General features: G+C 39.2%; 3 protein-coding genes across 5 annotated transcripts; 2 read left to right on the top strand and 1 right to left on the bottom strand.

The window, feature by feature from the left end:
- Positions 1-2,494: 2,494 nt before the first annotated feature.
- LOC124211322 (DNA primase large subunit) lies at positions 2,495-5,314 on the top strand. The gene is made up of 8 exons (XM_046610275.2): positions 2,495-2,687; positions 2,891-3,047; positions 3,268-3,605; positions 3,772-4,005; positions 4,080-4,217; positions 4,370-4,748; positions 4,849-5,019; positions 5,120-5,314. The coding sequence occupies exons 2-8, from the start codon at positions 2,897-2,899 to the stop codon at positions 5,224-5,226; spliced, it is 1,518 nt and encodes a 505-aa protein (XP_046466231.1). The 5' UTR covers positions 2,495-2,687; positions 2,891-2,896; the 3' UTR covers positions 5,227-5,314.
- Tdh (L-threonine dehydrogenase) lies at positions 5,240-8,401 on the bottom strand. Of its 3 annotated transcripts, none has more exons than XM_046610273.1 (6): positions 7,987-8,401; positions 7,657-7,805; positions 7,274-7,537; positions 6,882-7,142; positions 6,190-6,456; positions 5,240-5,601 (listed from the first exon to the last, which is right to left on the bottom strand). In XM_046610273.1, exons 2-6 carry the CDS (start codon positions 7,784-7,786, stop codon positions 5,441-5,443), a joined length of 1,083 nt encoding a protein of 360 aa, XP_046466229.1. In that variant the 5' UTR covers positions 7,787-7,805; positions 7,987-8,401; the 3' UTR covers positions 5,240-5,440. The 3 variants fall into 3 exon arrangements, with proteins under 3 accessions (XP_046466229.1, XP_046466228.1, XP_046466230.1); XM_046610272.1 differs by having other exon boundaries at positions 8,081-8,401; XM_046610274.2 differs by having other exon boundaries at positions 8,296-8,314.
- A 1,816-nt stretch (positions 8,402-10,217) lies between these two features.
- Positions 10,218-19,503, top strand: atk (artichoke). The gene is made up of 10 exons (XM_046610304.2): positions 10,218-10,553; positions 12,978-13,193; positions 13,297-14,464; positions 14,537-15,243; positions 15,668-15,992; positions 16,065-16,331; positions 16,843-16,996; positions 17,299-17,493; positions 17,572-18,786; positions 18,858-19,503. Exons 2-10 carry the CDS (start codon positions 13,021-13,023, stop codon positions 19,376-19,378), a joined length of 4,725 nt encoding a protein of 1,574 aa, XP_046466260.1. The 5' UTR covers positions 10,218-10,553; positions 12,978-13,020; the 3' UTR covers positions 19,379-19,503.
- Positions 19,504-19,636: the final 133 nt, after the last annotated feature.

Below are 19,636 nucleotides of genomic sequence, written 5' to 3'. Positions count from 1 at the left end.
CCGTTGCTCGCAGCGCATTGGGACTGCGCCCAATCGATTCCTCTCGCAAAATTACGTCAGAATAGTGCAGGAAAGAATTTTTCGAAGCACTTTTCAAAATCGCGAAAATTTTCGCCCAAAATGCAAAGGGGTTAGCCTTACTTTTTTCTTCATTTTTAAAGCTGAAAATTTTCGTCTCAGATTCGATTCATATGACCATTTCCTGACTAATTCGACGCCCAGGAACTCAGAAAACGCAGCGAAAAGAGCGTGGGACCAACAGCAGGGAAATGACGATGAAAATTCTTCGTTTTTCAGCTGTAACTTTCTATCCGTTGATCGCAGCGTGTTGGGGTGACGCTGAATCGATTTCTCCCGCAAAATTACGTCGGAATAGTGCATGAAAGAATTTCTCCAAGCACTTCTCAAAATCGCGAAAATTTTCACCAAAAATCCAAAAGGGTCATTTATATTATCATGTCACCTATTAATATTCAGACTGCTGTATTCTATGTTAGTCACATATATTATAGGGGCTTTAATAAGCCTCATTTATTCGAGCAAAAAATATTCAGACTTCACTTCTCTACGCAGGGAATGGATCGTCGGAAAAAGAATTAGTATCTAAGGAAAAATGAGTTTTAATTGATATTAATGATCCATTTTCAACATTCAAGAAAAGAATGTTGAATGCGAAATTGACATGCGTCAAAAATTGTTTCTAATATTTGATGAATGTTGAAATCGTTACTTCCAGAGTAATTAGAACTTATAAAACAAAAGGATCTGAATTTGATGAAGAATGAGTTATCGATTGGCTTGTTGGAATTTGGAATAAAAGTGTTCCACGGAGAGGTGGAATAGATCTGCATACTAGTAGAGAACGCTAATGAAATAATGCATCGACTTGCTGTACAAATAGTTTGAATTTCTTTGCAAATTTTGGGCTATAGTCTTCAGTCTTGCTTCACCCGTTTTCAAAATCACGGATTTGTTGGAATAAATTTCTGGAGTCAAAGCATTTCGAGATTTTTCAAAATTTTAAATTGCATTGGTTGAGTCGTGGTTTGAGTAGTATTTAAAGTGCATGTTTCTGATGTTTCTCAGATTTCGCATATTTCTGCAAACAAAGATACGTTTTCGACATATCGGTGGTAATAGCTAACGTTGATAATTTTTATCAAAGATGAGCAATAGCTAAACAGAATAGAATAACTATGTACAATTCAGCGTTGGTTTCAATCAAATCGATAAAACACATTAAGAAATCAACATGTTGGGATACATATACCATAAACTGGATCAAAATCGGAGGGGGCAACCCATAAAGGGTTCCTTGTTAGTGTCGAGTTGTGTCAGAAAGTTGATATAAAAGGAAAGCGACCTATATATTTCGGCAAAGTAGCGATAAAATAGTTTTTCTTACCTATTCTTTCCTGCATAAGGGGTTAGGTGGGTTTCAAAAGCTCAAAATAGGTACATTTTTATGAATTTTTTTTTATTTAATCAACAGAATATTTCATTTCATCAATTTAACACATAAAAGATATATATTTTATGAGTAGTTTGTGAAATTTTCATTGAAAAATATTGAAAATTAAGGCGTGGACACGTCGTCTGCTATGACCCCTCAAAAAATGGTTTTCTCGGCGTAGTCAGGATAACTCATGACAGATTCATCTGAAATGCATAAACCAAAAATTTTCCGTTAGTAGATGTTTAAAACTCGTGCTTGGACGAAGGAAAAAAAAAAACAAAAATTACATTTTTGGCGGCGTTGAAAACAAAAAACACTTATTTTGAGTAAAATTTGCACCCTTCATGGCCTTGAAAAATTACTTGGAATAGAGAAAAAAAAAATTCCTTCGTTCAAGCACGAGATAATGTTATTTTGAAGAAGTGTGCAAAATTTGAAAGAGATCGGTTCATAAGTTTTCGAGAAATCGTGACTACCGATTTCAAAAATGTAGTTTCGAGAAAAACGCGATTGAAGATTTCCAGAATAGTAGCCAATAATCGTACTTACACCGTATAATGATGCAAACCCACGTTTTTTCCACGTGCCATCACCTGACACGGTAACATCTGTCATATCTTCAACATTATTTTCATTACACGTTAATTTTTTTTCTTGATTTGCAGCAGACAACCTCCATATACCTGCGTCACGCTTGGTTATAGCCTGATGGGTGAAACATCCAAAGGCTATATCTCTTAGAATATGACTCGGATCGTTTTAAAATTTTAAAGGAATATTCTCAACATATTCAATTATAAGATAAGCAAAAAAAAAAAATTCGATTTTTTGAAATTTTGAAACCCACCTAACCCCTTAAAACTAATCTTTACGAGTTCACATGTAAGGGTGCGTTCCGAAACTAGCTGGCAGCACTAAAGGTTCCTAGGACAGAGGCAGAGCTAACCATGAATTCAACAGCGCAAAAGAGATAAACGATTAGTGGCAGCACTGAGAACTAATTTCGGAACGCACCCAAAGTTGTAGGGGGCATGGCGATTGGCAATGTCGATTAATAATTAATAAATAAAATTGGCGGCTGCGACGGTTGAATTCCAGATACTTAAAATATTGATTCTTGTTTTCTAACAGAGTACATACTTTTTGCTACACCTCAGAAAGGTGATTGCGGTTGATTAACGATACCAAGCTGAATTACCTTTGTATCTATAGGTTGAGTTGACATTTATTGGTATGTTGAATAGGTTATACTTATTCAGTTTTAGCGGGAAAAGTTAATTGTACACTATTGCACACTCTTGAGTCCTGTCGCGAAACTTTAGTCTGCAGCAACTGTTTTGTAATATTGTATTTGACATATACTGTAATATCGCAACTATTCAAAGTTTAATTTTATGTGCTCGTAATACTCTGAATCTCGTTTCCTGTTTTAAGTGGAAAATGGACTATGTAAAGAGAATATCACGCATCAAGCCCGAAGTCTCAAGTCTTAAGGAAACCTATCCACATGATCTACAATTATATTGTACACCACCTTCTGGTGATATTAGCTTAGCTGAGTTTCAAGAACTGGCACTCGAAAGATTAAAAGGTAATGATCAAGTTTTGAGCAAAGCAACCCTCATTCTGAGAATCTTATAAATTTATTTGGCTCAATGGGATGATAACTTCGTAGAACAAATTACTCAGATGTATTACGCAATGCTATATTGAAGTTGGTATTTTGGTCAAGGTTCAGGTTGACATGATAATACTATTCGTCGCCGCAGACAAAATATTAGATTCTGAGGCAAATATTATGTCTGTTGCAGTTCTGCGGATAGTTGAGTCTGTATATGTGCAAACTGATATAGAGTCAGATAAGCGTCTATCAACAGTATTGAGCGAATTGAGAGATGACAATAGTTTGTCATACTACGTTAAACTTCTTCAGGGCACTGGATGCGGTACTCACAGTGAATCAGATTTGAAAGCTAGAAGAAAGGATCATATTTCCCACTTCATATTACAGCTGGCATACTGTTCAAGTGATGAGTTGAAAAAATGGTTCATCAGTAGAGAAATTGAACTGTTCAAGTTAAGATACAGTAGCTTAAATTCTGAGGGTCTGCAGCAATTCTTAAAAATAAGTAGTATGAACTTTGTGCCTGTAAGTATGGACTGATTACATACCTAGGTTCATTTATCAAAGCTTAAACGTACGACGACAGTTCCCTAATGTATTTATTTCTGAAGTTTTGATTATTCCATCTATTACTGTGTTCCTTTCTATGCTTCAAATAACATCCGTTGATTGAAATTATTTTTTTTACTAGATATCACAGAATGAAAAAGAAGTAATCAAAGAATACCTCACTCAATCAACAGTTGGATACACAGATACTTATATAGAGGTTCACGATTTTTATAAGGTATCATTTTGTAAGGTGACCGATTTAGTCAGAAACAGAAGAGTTTACGTCCACTCCGGCTTTGCTTATATCCCTGACAAAGAGCTCATATCTGTATTTGTAACAGTTTTGAGGATGCAGTTAGCTTCAGCGTTGGCAGTAAGTACGAAAATATAGAAATTCTATGCGCAGCAAAATTATACAAATAACAGTATGACTATTTTTCTGTTTAGTACACCAAACGTGGAATGCCAATTTTAAATACAGATGATAGACTTTTCACTTTATTGAACAGTCTTCACAATACTTATACTGGTGACGACTTTACCATTTCAGATGGTGCAGCTGTTCCCATTGAAAGTTTAGATGCGGTAATAATATTTTATGCACATACCTACATATAATTACATATGTCCAATATAGTGTTTGACTGTGTAACCTTCAATTAATAAATTCACATAGATATTCACAATGAAAATGGTGTACGGATAGCACTTAAATAGTTGGAAAACATTTTTCTCAGCTTTCAAAGTCCTCGTATCCTCTTTGTATGAGGTTCATGCACGACGCACTGAGGGCGAAACATCATTTGAAACATGAAGGTCGGCAGCAGTATGGTCTATTCATCAAAGGAATTGGTGTGTTATACGAAGACGCAGTTCGTTTCTGGCGTGAAGAATTTTGTAAAAAAATGGAACCTGAGAAGTTTGAGAAGAACCACTTATACAATATAAAACACAACTATGGGAAGGCAGGGAAGCGAACAAATTACACCCCTTACGGTTGTCTGAAAATCATCCAGTCTAATGTTGGCCCTGAACAAATCCATGGTTGCGCATTCAAAGAGACGGACATAAAGATTCTCAAGCAAAAAATGTTGAGCTATGGTCTAAATTCAACTGGTATCGTAACTGTTTCCTTCTAGGATTTAATTCTGACTTGAACTTTACAGTTAGGCAATTTCGGTTGATGGCATCCTAATCAAATTATTTTGTCTTTCAGCTATTAACAATATAGCAGGATATGTTGAAAGTGGCCATTACCAAATAGCTTGTGGAAAGTATTTTGAGGCTGTGCACAAATGCCCACCACCACACGCGGTAGTACATCCAAACGTCTACTTTAGAGACAGCCAAAGTGTACTGACAAATGGAAACTCATCAATTGGAACAGGTGTGTGTGACGAAAAATCATGTTTATAATTGCTTGACTTAGATATTGTGTTTAATTCCGAAAAATTATTTTTTTATTCCTCTTTATTCTTCTCTTTCAGGACAGTCAATGAATGGTGAAAAGAACGAAGGGAAACAAACAAAACCTGATCCAGTGATGGATGATGCAGATGACATGGATATTGTACTGAGTACGGCCGTATTATAATCATCAAGCGATATTTCTTATTAATATATATATATTATAATTATTTTTTTTTACAACAAATATAAATAGACATCTTTCAAAAATTATACGACCTTTCCAAAAAGTTCAACTAGTGTTCAACTAGTTTCTTTTTTCATGCAGCTGTTGCACTGTATGACTGGAACGCAAGGGAAGTTACACTAAGGACGACTTCGAAAGTTGAGTACTGGATTGGTTATACGTAGCTGTTGACTTGTTGCTGGGTATTTTTAAGTAGGAAGTTTTCGTTTACGTCTCTAATCATGGCAGAAACGAGACCCTTCATACCGTATTTGTGTTTCCATCCCCAATCGCGTCGTGCCTCGCTGTCGTCAAAGACTTGGGGCCAGGCATCGGCTAAAACATGATGCAGCATTCGTCATAAATAGTTTGCTTTCGCATCAATTCTATCGAAATGTCCCGAGGGTAATTCAGTCAGGGCAGTCATAAATTTAACTGTTCAAAATGAACCAAATTCGAAACGAAATGGAGGTAGCTGAAATTATTGCAAATAGCTTGAAATCACGATAGCGCTGAAGAAATCGCGTGACAAGAGTTGAAAGGAACGAAAATAAATATAAATCTTATGGTAAACGCTAGATGATTTTAATTGATTAACATCCTATTTGTTCTATCTTATTACGTGCTTTCGTTGTTTTTCAGTTTACCAAAGGATTTCCGATGATCCTCGAGTGTTCTAGATGATTTGTGATATCATTTGATTCTGTCCGAAGCGAAAATCACTGACAATCGGCCTAAAGCGCTCGGAAATCAATGAAAATCAATTAAAATCACTTGGTAAACTGGAAATCTACGAAAACCTGGAAAAAAATAATGATTTGGAATAATTCATCTGATTTCCAAGTGAATGGCCCCTAGACATGTCCTATGAAGCTTTGAAATGTGTCCGTTGATCATGGAACGGTTTTTCCCTGTCTAACTTACCGATGAGCTGCCGACTGTCTGGCTTATACGTGATTTGTAAATCAGGGATATAATTCTTCATCTCGGTGAAGAGTTCTTCCGGGGTAAAGCTCATTGCAGTCACATTGTAAACTCGTCTGCCTAATGCTTCGTTTGGTGCATTTAAGAACTGAAAAAGCGCGTTGAGACAGTCCTCGATATACATCATAGGCATCCTTGTATGCGGTTCAAGATAACATTCGTACTTTCCGTGACGCATACCCTCGTGAAAGACCGATATTGCATAATCTGAAAAGATTATCAGAGATCTCCGTATTAAATTGCATTTCGGGTTGTAAATTGATGCTTATTCATCACGTCGCGATGCGATTCTTTGACCTATATTTATTCAAATTTTCCACTCAAATTTCAAACGCATTATACCTTATTAGAGTTTAACCGCAAAGTTTACTTGTACGCGGTCTAGTTGCTGAGAAAACGACTGGCAAGCTGCTGCTATACAACGGAATAAAAGCACTATTATGTATTTTATAACGAATTATTGTAAATCATAGATGAGCACTTGATTATGCATATGGATACCCGTTAGTATGTGGATAAATTATAGTGCGTACTGCTTATACAGGTTATTCAAAAAAGACGTCTTCTAAATGAAATTCTCTAATTTACTAGTAGCGCAGATTATTAATTGTTGGAGAAGCGATGTTATTTACCCGTGGTGCCGCCGCTGGGAAGGTCGCTGCTAATTACACCTGGGAACCTGAGACATCGGAAGTCAAGGCCAAACCTGTGATGATAATATTCTCCAAGGAGTTCTGCGTGAACTTTGCTTACTCCGTAGATGGTTCGTGGACGCTGGATTGTAACATTCGGCGTCGGATTACGGGGAGAATCCGGTCCGAAGGCGCCAATAGTTGAAGGAACAAATATCCGAAGGTTGTACTGTCTCGCCAGTTCAATGACGTTGTGCATTCCTGTAATATAGAACAAAAAATTGTAACGTCCAGATGAAATGACAACTAGTTGTACTGTAATGAGTAGCAGAAAGTTGACAGGCTTGTGTTGGAAAAATATTCTGTTGGGACAGATTTAATAAATTTCGAACCTTCTATGTTAACTCTGACGGCCAAGGGTACGTTCTGCTCACCAACGGCGCTGAGAAGCGCGCTGAAATGTATTAGCCAGTCTATACGATTATTAACTATTATTTTTTGTAGACCCTTGAAGTCGAGTATATCGGCGAAAATAAAAGGCCCATTCCGTAGACCCTCGGCAGTCGGTTTGATGATGTCGGAAAGTATCACGTTTTCGTTTCCGTACTTGCTGCGCAAGAGTTTCGCACAGTCACTGCCGAGCTGACCTAATCCACCTGGTATATAAATTCCACAATTGAACGCACCGCAGTGGTAGATAGAAAAAACGTCATGCCGAAAGTCATGTATTCGCACCTTATCTATTTTCACAAAGCGATGGTTCGAATCAACTTACCAGTGATAAGAATCTTCGGTATTTTGTTATGGTTTTGGCAGTTATCAATCTGCTTCAGTTTCGAGGTTCTACTGAAGCTCCTGAAGGCGATTTTGCGCGCTTGCAAGCTCAGCAATTGCCCAACGTACATTTTTGCCAAGATCTGAACACTACAAAAGATTAAAACAATACATTGGCCTTAGAATATGGGGGCGATCCGGTCGAAGTGAACCCCACTGGGCATAGTGGGCCTACTGTACAATCGAATGGGCTTTGAAAAAATATCCAAAGGGTTTGAAATGTATTTTTAAGCCAAAAACTAACAAATTGTAATGTAAAAATTGGTCTAACGTTATTCCTTTCTTAAGGGACCCACTTTATCCGGATCTCGCCTACCGCAACGTTTTAAGCTTGTGCAATATGTGCACCGTTATTTTCAAGATACCTTCAAACGAGTGTTCCTTAAAAATCAACCGAGAAAAGACAGGTAACCCGTAATAGATATATTTACATAACAATATTACAACAGCATGATATAAAATTTATATGTAACCACTATCTGTTCATTGTATGTTTCACAGTGCCATGAGTTATATATGATAAGCAAAGTGAATTATGCGGAAGCACTTATTTGACAACACTCTAGATAGGAAGGATTACAGCGAAGGAAGTAGTAAAATTTGCGTGTCTGTCAATAAGTTTAACTTGAGCCAATGCAGCGGAAAGGGTGAACCGACTTCGACGCTCTCTTGAGCGCAACTGATAATTTCAATTTTTCGCAATACTAAACAAGCAGCTATTCAGTATAAGTGTATTCAGGATTATGTTTTACATACGGTTGCTGACGTTGGGACCGGTTTCGTACAAGTATGAATTACATGCGCGCATGCCATTCCCAGGTAGCTCACATCGCATCGACATAGGCTTGTAAGTTAGATTGGTGGTAGAGAATGTAAGATACTCGTTCAAATAATGAATTCGTACACATCTCGTGATTGGTTAAAAGAAAAAGAAAGGTGCGACAGGTTGAATTTTTTGCTGCGTTGTTTACTTTTTGTTAATCATATTGGTTGATGTTAGCATAATCAGTGAACAGGAGGCGTTTAATTTTATGATCATAGATCTGAGAATCGCATCCGCTAGTGCTGATAGTTAAAAAAACAAAAATCCTGCACAATTTGATAGTCAATCGACAAAATTTATGGTCGTGGAATTTCTAATATTAATTAAGAATAACGTTTATAAATAGTAAATGCATACTATAAAAACCTAATCTCCATGAGACCTTGGAGTTTTACATAATGGTAAATAAAAGCTACTCATGTGCGAAATTATACAAGACAGCTTCAGTCTAATCAATTATTATCGATCTGCTGAATTACGTCATATTATATTTGCATCCGGGAATATACTAATCGTCTTTTATGAATTTTCGAGCATATTGATTCATCCTTGCAACCGATTGTTGATCAAAGAATCAACATCTATCAAGTTGTTTACCAAACGGCTGTGACATTTCAAACGTAATAGAGTATGTTCCGCCGTTCGCTTTTGCATTATAACATTTTACACTTTCCTCATTGGCGGTTGGAAATTGCGTTTCAAATTCAATCGGTGTTGAAAATAAATAGTATGGGTAGCTAAACGCTGTGACGCAAATTTTCTAATCGTAATGTTGATCGAATAGCTACGCGGTATCCAGACGAGAAAAATAAGCTCTTGTCATTAATCAGGAGGCTCGGCGGAGGCTCGACGGAAGAATTAATCTGCGAATGATGCCTGATTGGTTGGTTGAACTCATACGACTGAACGGGCCTTGTGCATATAATTACGCACCACCTTTAACTCTGACAAGTGAAAGGGACACGACGTAAAAAATTATCATAGGTACAGCTGTCCCGTTTTGCAAAAGTCCCAAACTCTCAAGGATACCACGTATTGCCTGGAGAGCCGTTGTATTTGTAACATAACAGTCTTACGTAAACACAAAACTATTTGTGCCTGAGTACCAAATTGTTTTTTGGAGTGACTTATCACAATATTGAAACACACATAACGACGCCGGCACATTCTTAGGATCCATAATCCATTTTACTGCCGGCGAATGTAACAAATAGAAGTAAAAAAATTACTCTACGAATCTGTTACTAATATTCCAGGATCAAATTTGCAGGAATGCTGCAGAAATGACTCGTCATCAGAACTGTAACAACACCTGTAGGTATGTACAGTCAGTTTTTTAAGTTTCACGATAACGTGTAACTGACATGTTTCGTCAATATTCTTCGACTGGAACGCTTAGGTTTCAGAAGTGGATTTGCAAGGGGATGATACAAATTGATTGTATAAATATTAAGAGTGCAGCGATGTGTAACACATCGAAACATCGCTTATGTCGGCGCTTGTGAGAAGTTGGGCATAAACATGAGCGATAGAGGTGCCATCTATGCGCGCGTTACAAAGCAGTATTTTCAGAGTATTTCTGGAGTGCCAATTACGAACTGCGTAACCTGACAATTCGCTTTTTTGTAACGATCGTGATAAGAGTTTATCGCCAAACGATGGATTAAAAATAACTAGTTTTAGGTTTTTAACGACCTAAGCGACGCTTTTGGAGAAAGGGAAGATTTCCTGGAAGCGTCTCTTTACGGTGGATGCATATCCACTTCGCAATCCTTCTCCTCCTCCGCCCACCACACTCGGTGTTCTTCTTTCTTTGCCGTATTTCTATTTCGCACTAGTTTAACTCGAGAAGCACGCGTCAGAACGTCTCTCGGTACTCGGGTCAATTTCACAGTAAAATTGTGTTTTGCGAAAATTCACGAAGAATCTGATCTCACGAGGATTCCTACAATTGTGCTGACGCTTCAGACCCGTTTAATACAATCTGACGTTGGATACACTCTTCAGGCACACAGGTAAACCCTGCCTTATCCAATTCAACAATATTTTCTGTTGGTCTGATAGCCGGATGTTCAATTGTATAGTTCAGAAATTTGTAGAGAAGCTCCGAGTATTTATGTGGTTGAAAGATTTTTAGAGAAAATTGAGGAGTGTGTCCAAATGTCTATACAGCACTGAGATTTCTAAGAAAAGACACTTAGCTAACTTGTGTCAGTTGTGTGAAAAAAATGTAACAATTTTACGAATAGAAAGTTTCAGTCAAAAACTGTGAAATATTGCAAAACCGTTATATGTAGCAAATTACGACTGAAGTAATTCAGATGCCATTCTCAGTTCCTTCAAACCCCCTTATCTGTACTGAAATAAAGAATTATTTTTGTACATTGTTCGTTTGTAACCTGATATTGGCGAACATGACTTGTGTACACGTTTCCCTGGAAAAAAAAAACAATTGATCAATGATATTTCAACCATGCGGTAATACAACCAGTGTTAGCAACCGTACAACTACCACAGTTAGTCAACATACCTATGTACGATCGCGTAACAGTATCGTACACAAATACATGATGATTTTGACTATCGACTGAAAACATGAAATAAAACGAAATTTAGTTAAAATTTACAACTCTAGGAAGGCTCATGAAATATTTCCGGCTGTTGTCTCTCACTACTACGAGCTAAGCCATTCCAACATATTTTTGACATTCAAGAGTACTTGAATTTTTCTTATTTCAAGGAGTATACTTATATTATAAAGAAATATATACATATACGGTTATGTATTAAAGAGAAACAGACGATGATAGATGATTTACGATGTATATTTATTGTACTTTGATTATTCATGTTAATAAACAACTGATTAATCGGAACTGGATCTGTTATGAGTTCAAAAAAAAAAAAATAATAACAATTTTGAATCCGTAAGTTTTCGCGCCTTGTGGGTGACCGAGATAAGAGATGATCACAAAACGAAAAATAAATTGAGCGTTGGTTGAAATATGCGGTTACGATGATAACATTTAAAATATTCTATGCATCATCAATAGTGCATTTAATATAATTAAAAAATGCGATAATTTTTGCTCAAATGATATAAAATTACGTCCCCGGTACGATAGGCGCCATCCTCAGGATTGCTAACACTGTACGGTGATCTTATGAGTTGTACAATGACGTTTAAAAACATCAATTAATGGATATGAAACGTAATTACCAAATAGAAATAACCAAGTTCGAAAATTCCATCGAATTATAAAAACATCTTGGCAATTTCAATCTCAATTTTGAAACAACAAAAAATGGCTATTGATGAGGGGTTAACTGATGCATGGAATTACCTACTGCGAATAGCAAAGTGTGCTCTACAGGATGAAAGCATCAGTTCCTGTGAAAGGGAGTTTTTTGTCTTGGGTTCAATGTCACGTATCACTGTTAGTGAAATTTTTGCACCACATTCTCCGCGTGGTATTCTAATTGGGATTTTCGCACTGATCAACGATCAACCGTGCGTATATCGTTTCCGGGAAAGTCGGCGACGCTGTCTATTGCCAAACCGTAGATTGTATACAGTACAGGTACTTTGATACCAGATAAATTTCATCACGAAATAGATCTGAGATAGGAGCACATCGGAGGAGTCTTATTGTAGCTCTCAGCTACTCGGAGTCCGGAACTTTTTACGTTCGGTTGCGTTTTGAGGCCGGCTCACCTTAGGGCTCGGCGGCGATGTTACGAAATCCATTTAATCCAACCGTAGAAAGTTGAAATCACTGTGGTATCAATAGATTTTACTTAGTTCATCATTAACAAACATAGATTTTGGAAATTTTTGATCTGTGAATATTATTCTAGTGATGTGCAATAAACCGGGATCGATTACAATATGATATGAAAAGTCGAGGTGGTTGATAGCTAAGGATTTAAAGTATACTTTTTTTTTTAATCGAAGCTTGTCTGTACGATGAGAAAGTACGAAATGTGTTATAAGAAATTGTAAATTGAAGGGGCTGTATGACAGCGCATCTTTCAACCGTTAATCTTTATAATTATCGTAATGAAGAGTGTTAGCTTTCAGGGTAAATTCAATCGCACCTGTGTTAGTGTGTGAGATATTCAAAGCGAAATAGATGTAACGATGTCGAAATAACATCGTGGGAAGCAAGCACGCGTGATAATAATTGCGGTAAAATGATTGTCGTAGCGGTCCATGTTTCGCTCCAAGTCGGGCCTTCCGGTATTCCGCGACAATTTTGTCGCTTGTGACCGTGACGCAATACGCTTTACAATCCTGTGACACTCAAGGGCTGCGTTATTGCATTAATCCCTACAATAAGATCTGTAATTTTCTACTAAGGACGCCGACGCGTAACAAAGTGTATTTTTACCGTTCTCCAAAAATAGCTCTGATTGCACGAAGTTGTTTAATTTTATAGATTAATGGGTCCTCAAACGCTGAGGTGACCATCCATATGAACGATGGGCAAACCTCCGGAGAAAAGGATATATCAATTCCTACTCGTGGTGTGTTTTCTGGGTCTGGGTTCGAATGGGACAATCGGACAATTATTGGATAGTGAATATGGTTGTCCTCCGCAAGAAAAAATCTTACCTTGTAGGTGCTCGACGAGAGATATGGAGTTTCAGATATGGTAAACATGGCCTGAATTGTTTTTTAAGATCAAATTTGACAGAAACGCTGTTATGAAACTCATTTAATTGACAATCTACAAAGATTATTCGGTCCATTTGTAGGTGCAGTCACAGCGAGTTGCCCAAAGTTCTTGAGGGCCTGGACGCTGTCAGTCATTACGTTGCGCGGCCAATCGACGAGATTATCTTGGAAAACAACAACTTGCCAAGCCTGCCAGGGAAAGTTTTTGCCAATTTACGAGTCCTACGGTTAATGTTACGAAATAATAGACTCGAGAGAGTTTCTTCGGGCTGGCTCGACGGCCTGTACGACTCTCTTCTCGAGCTGTTTATCGTCGAACCAGACTTAAGATCGCTACCGGTCGACAGCCTCGATAATTTGAGTGGTCTTGAGGCCATAACATTGCAAAGCAGGTCGATGAAAAGGCTGCCGAAATTCTCGGGACTCCCGAAGCTAAGATACTTGCAAATTAATTCCCCATCCTTGGCGGAACTGACGCCAGGATACTTTAGAAATTTACCAAGTCTTGAACAGTTTCACATATTCGGAAGTCAACGGTTGACCAGACTGGAGTCTGGATTGCTGCAGGATCTCCAAAGTTTGAGTTTAGTGAACATAAGCGAATGTGCAATAAACTGGATCCACCCGAGAGCGGTGATAGGACTTCCGGAATTGAAGGAAATTTCTTTAGTCGGTAACGCTATCGCGGACGCTACAATGGTTGGACGCACAATAATAGATTTGCCGAGGTTATCCATTTTGCGATTAGACAGAAATCACATCAGTCGTTTGGGAGAGGCTTCCTTTGTCGAGTTACCGACGCTCAGTGAGTTGTACCTATCCAGAAACAGGATATCGGAGATATTCTCTGGGGCTTTCCACAGAGTCCCGATGCTGCGGACCATTGATCTGAACCACAATGCGATTCACAGAATCCATCCGGAATTTTTCATCCAGAGGAACGGTGGCTTAGAAGAACTTTGGCTCATTAACAACGATTTGGGCCATATCACTGAGCTACGAACAATTTTGGATGCATTACCAAACCTGAAATTCTTGGACATGAGTTACAACCAACTTGAAGAAATCCCGTTTGGGGCTATCAGAGGACATTCTACTCTCGAGAGATTGCACTTGGATCACAATAGAATCAACATGGTTCAAATGGAGGCGTTCGTTGCTCTGCCAGCTTTGAGAGAGCTCAGATTGCGCAACAATTCGTTGTCTAATATGCTGGAAGGACCTCTTTGGAACTTACCAGCCTTGAAGGTGAAATACCCTTTCTTAGAAAGAATGTAATGCAATCAATAATACCATTATAACCCTCAAAATTATTTTCAGGGCTTAGATTTGGCCGAGAACTACTTCCGAATGTTGGAGCCACGTTTGTTGGCTAATCTACCTAGTCTGCGACGGTTAGATATCAGCGGAAACGCCATCGGTATCGTCGACCCAGCTTCGTTCCTTGCCAATCCTGCCCTCGAGCATGTCAACCTCTCTGGTAATGCCTTGGCCATGATTCACCCTCGGACTTTTGAACATCTTGTCAATTTGTACGAGTTGGACTTGGGTTGGAATAGATTGTTTGAAATAGTACCCGGCCTGCCACGTAATCTCGAGTACCTTTACATGCCTATGAACCAAATTTTGAACCTGCCGATGCCATCGTCCCCATACCTGGCACTTCCTGCCCTGAGATTACTGGACCTCAGTGCCAACGGTATAAAGAGATTACCGCCAGGCTCGCTGAGTACCTTGCCTAATCTGAAGAGACTGAAGCTCGGCTATAATGCTCTTCAACACATGGAGGACGGAGCTTTCGACGGTCTCTCGCGGATGGAACAGTTGGACCTGCGAGATAACCGGCTGGTTTCTCTACACGGTAGTTGCCTGCGAGGTCTGAGGATGTTGGTTGACTTGAACTTGAGAGGCAATCGACTGGAATTAATCAGACCGGATTTATTTGAAAGTAATGCTCGCCTGCAGCGTTTGGATCTCACCAGGAACAGATTGGCGCAAATACCTCATACGGCATTTGCTAATACTCGGTAGGTGGGACTGACCAAACCCTAAGTATACATTCGCATTTTTATTTGGAAAATTGAAATAGTTTTAAACTTTCACTCGAGGAAAACTGACTCTTTGAAAGAGCTGCGGCTGAAGGTATTCTAGTAATTCATAGCGGTAGAAAATTGGTTTCACTCACAACTTAACCGAGTGGGAAGGTTACGTCACTGAAAATTCAGCACCTAGAAAGTGTGGAGCGCGTTGTGCGTCGCGACGCTACCTCCTCGAGGGGCAGGTTGGCGTGACGCCTTCTTTACAGGTGCGTAACCGAACCATGACAGAGATAAAGAAGTTTTCTGTTCGGTATTCATAGCTACTTCAGATGTTGAAGACAGTTTCAAGTCAGCTCTACACACGGCGTACATGAATTCATACTCAACTGTTGAATCTGAAATTAATTTGCAGAGACCTTCGTGAGGTGTACGCTTCGCACAACGCTCTGACAGAACTTCCAAGGTCGTTGCACGGTTTAACAGCCCTCCAAGTCCTTGACTTGAGTTTCAACAAGCTGAATATTCTATCACCGGAAACTCTCAGCAGTCTGACTTCATTGCTTGAACTGCGGTTGGTAAAGAATAAAATTCAAGAGTTGAGGGAAGGTGCGTTCAATAGACTTCCGAGATTGTCTCTTATCGATTTGGAGAACAATGACTTGCAGATTGTCGAGAGAAACGCCATAAGGGCTCTGCCGGAGCTCATAGCACTGCGATTGGGACAAAATCGTCTCCAGGTATTCAGTCACATACCTCAATCAAACATCTTCATATGGCCACGATTCTATGATAGTTAAAATAACTTGCAGATGATACCAAACGGTGCTTTTGTGGAACTACCTCGACTTCAAAGTGCCGAGCTCCAAGAGAATCGCATCGAGGAGATATCTAACAATGCATTCATCAATGTTCCTCAACTGTTGTTCCTCAATTTAAGCCACAACCTGCTACCTAGTCTTGAAAATTCAGGTCTAGAAAATCTAAACTCGTTAGAAGTGTTGGATCTCAGCCATAATCGTGTGGCACGTGTATCGAGTAAGAGTTTAGCAGCCATGGAATGGTTGGTTGAACTGAAGGTGTGTTTGAGTATACTTTCACAATCTCGGACTGTTTCAAGTTGCAATTATAACTCATTACTTTAATAGCGGCTTCTTAGTATGCTTGTTAACGATGTCCAGACGTTGCCATCAGCTCAAAGAGAATGAGGCAAACAGTTTCCAAATACGAAGAAATGTCATGGAGTATACAATCGTGTTTTCCGAGGTTTAACGACTAAGCCCTTGAAACTATTATGGTTATTGTTAGAATGAATAGAGCAGTATCGGGATTCTTAACGACGCGAATTTGGAACGATACTTTTAATATTCCTCATGTTGCACGTTTAGATATTTATTCCATATATTTGATTTTTTCAATTTGACGAATGCGCCTTTACTGATCAGCTTTCGAAAACTACATAATAAAGTACGCAATCATTGATTGTTTTATTTCCGCCGGTTAGAAATACTTTACAGCACATGAATAATAGTCATAGTCATTTCTACGCATCGACTTACCTACTGATGGGTTTTCATTTTCGAATTGCAGATCGACAACAATAGAATTTGTGCTATTCAAGGTTCGCCTTTCGATGACATGCCACGATTGCGGGTGCTCAGTCTTCGTCATAACAGGATGGCTTCTGTGGCGGAAAATGCATTCAAAAGATTAAGATCTAACATAGCGATTCTAGACATTGATGGTATTGTTACAATTCATGCTACACGCAACAGTAAAATGGTTGAATTTATCAAACATGGCGATCGAAATGTTTTGTTAATTAAAATAAATATGCTTTCACTTGATAACACAAATTATTGTTCTGACCTCATTTTTGTTGAGTCAAGTAGCATTTTTTTGAATCGAAGAAACATCTATTTCTCTATAGTTGGTGGATTCAACCAATGCCATGCTTTCTCTGTCTGTATAGAATTAATTTCCTCTGATCGTATTCCTCACGATGTCTGGTATGGTTGGCTAAAACAGTTTTCATCCAACATATAGGTAACCCATTGTCTTGCGCTTGTGGAATGCTGTGGTTGAGAGGATGGCTGCAGCAGGCATCAGCAGAAGGGCCGCGTTGTGCTGATGGATCACTTTTCAGAGAGGTAAGATTATCTCGACAAGATTGCCAGAGGGAAAGACAAATCGAACCTACGGTGCCCGGATGTGAAGCCGAAATGATTGATGCCACCTCTTGTGAGTGAATCGTGATTGCTGTCTCCTGATTATAAAGTTCATAACATGACAATTTTCAAGCCAATCTTCTTGCCACAGTGTTTGGGACATCACAGGTAAATTCTGCCTGGATGAACCTACAGGGCAGTACGACACCGCTGCACCCTCTTCCCAACGAGTCAGAATATTTCTACGACGAATACGTTGACTATCCATATGAAAATGCTAGTACCATGACCCCAGACAATTCCTCCGATACTGTGACAACCATTGCGTCGGCGGAGGAATTGGCAAGTCTTCAAATGACCTCCGAAACGCCTTCTGTTGTGACCGGTGGAACGCCAACGATCTACGCAGCCACTGGTTCTGGTGCCGCAAACATAATCAACAGAACGACACTCATGCCAACCAAAGATGTCCCCCCGTCACCGAGTAGTTCTGGATTTACGTTCTTTGGCGTGCCGCTACCCAGTCTGAACTTTAATCTGTGGGGGAATTCAGGAAGAAAAGCCGACAGAAAAAGCGACTCCTTCAACCAGCCTGGGAGAGGTCGTATACACTTATTTCCTCCGACGGAGCCGGAAATACACAGAGGCGGCTTCGTCCCGTTGCCTCGCGGTCAGAGCGGATTTATTCCCATAGTTGACCCACAGCTTAGGTATCAGATGGAAACTAACAGGTCCGCGTACTTCTCCAATAAAAATGTTACCATACAAAAAGAGAGTCAGAATGGCGGCTTTCAGTTGTCGCAAACGCAGACGGCGAAGTATTCGACCTCGTCAGATGGATCCCATCGACCACAAAATCGAACGGAGAAATTACCTGATCGAAATAGGGGTGAAAAAAATACATCGAAGCTACAAGGTCTCACGCTTTCCGTTAAAGAACAATCAAATGTAACGGTTCCCTCTTTATTGACGTCAAAGGACTTTAGAGGATTTTCGATCAATGTTACGAAGGATGTAAACATAACATCGTCGTCTGAAAAAGTTACGAAGAAATTGGAAATCGATCAAACGTCGGTACCGTCGGAAATCAACGAAGAAGAAAATCTACATTCAATGACCAACGAAAATGGTGCTAACGGCGAAGTCGCCAGTAAGATAGTCTGGACCACTCCAAGTTCCAGCACAACCCAGTTACTGAATATTTCTTCCGCAGAAGATAATAAGGCACCGACTACAGTACGAGCATCCATTGCCAGCATTAGGGATAAAAGCAGCTTCTGGAATTTTCGCGATTGGTTGAAACCCAAGCAGGCTGTGCAATCTGGTCTGATAACCACCGTTAAGCCTGACGATCTTGAAGCCACCGGTTAGTCTAACACAGTTAATAAAAATCTGTTGTTAATCTCATGACCTTCTTCATTAAATGTTACTTCACAGGTTCTCCGGTAACTACAACGGAACACGAGACAATCCTGACAACGATCCATCCCGGAATGCCGTACATGATTTCTATGACTCGAGACAAAGAAGCATCACCTTTGTCTGCGTTATTGGTACCTGGTGGACAAATACCACCTTATCGACCGTTGGGCCGATCAACAATCACCAAAGTTTCCTCACCCAGTCTCACTCCTGTAGCAGAACAGTATCAAAATAATCAAATGTCACCAGAGCTTGAAAAATTATTACCAGAATATCTGCTCAACAATAACGAAAAGGAAGCCGACAAAGATAAATTCTCAAAAGACGACACGACACCAAAGTTGATGGAAGAAATCAATGGCAACGACGATAATGTAAGAATAATAGAGGACAGTTCTTTCAATTGGTATTTTCAACACTACAATGACACGATCTTGGAACCCTATGTAGGATTAGTCGACAGTGGTGCTGACCACGTTAAAATTTTGATCACTCTCTCACCTGTGACTTATTTAATAATTTGTAGATTAGTGTGAGCATAATATTGCGGAATATATTCTATCGGCAACTGCAGACTTTGGCCGGAATCCTGTTTTGACCTCACATTTATAATCTGACAAATTTTATATTTAGCATTGAAATACATATTCCGTGCGTGCAATTTATGAGTCAATCAATGGATCGCTTGGCTAAAGTAGCTAGATTGGTATGAGTCCGCTATAATGGTATCATTTTTTTCGGGGAGTTAAGTTCGCTGAGATTTGATTTTCACGACGGCTTTCTTAGCAAATATG

The sequence above is a fragment of the Neodiprion pinetum genome, chromosome 2 (genome assembly GCF_021155775.2).
Source record: "Neodiprion pinetum isolate iyNeoPine1 chromosome 2, iyNeoPine1.2, whole genome shotgun sequence".
NCBI classification, from domain to species: domain Eukaryota; kingdom Metazoa; phylum Arthropoda; class Insecta; order Hymenoptera; family Diprionidae; genus Neodiprion; species Neodiprion pinetum.
The sequence above is the reverse complement of the archived record's forward strand: the minus strand, read 5'-3'. Positions and strand labels throughout refer to the sequence as shown.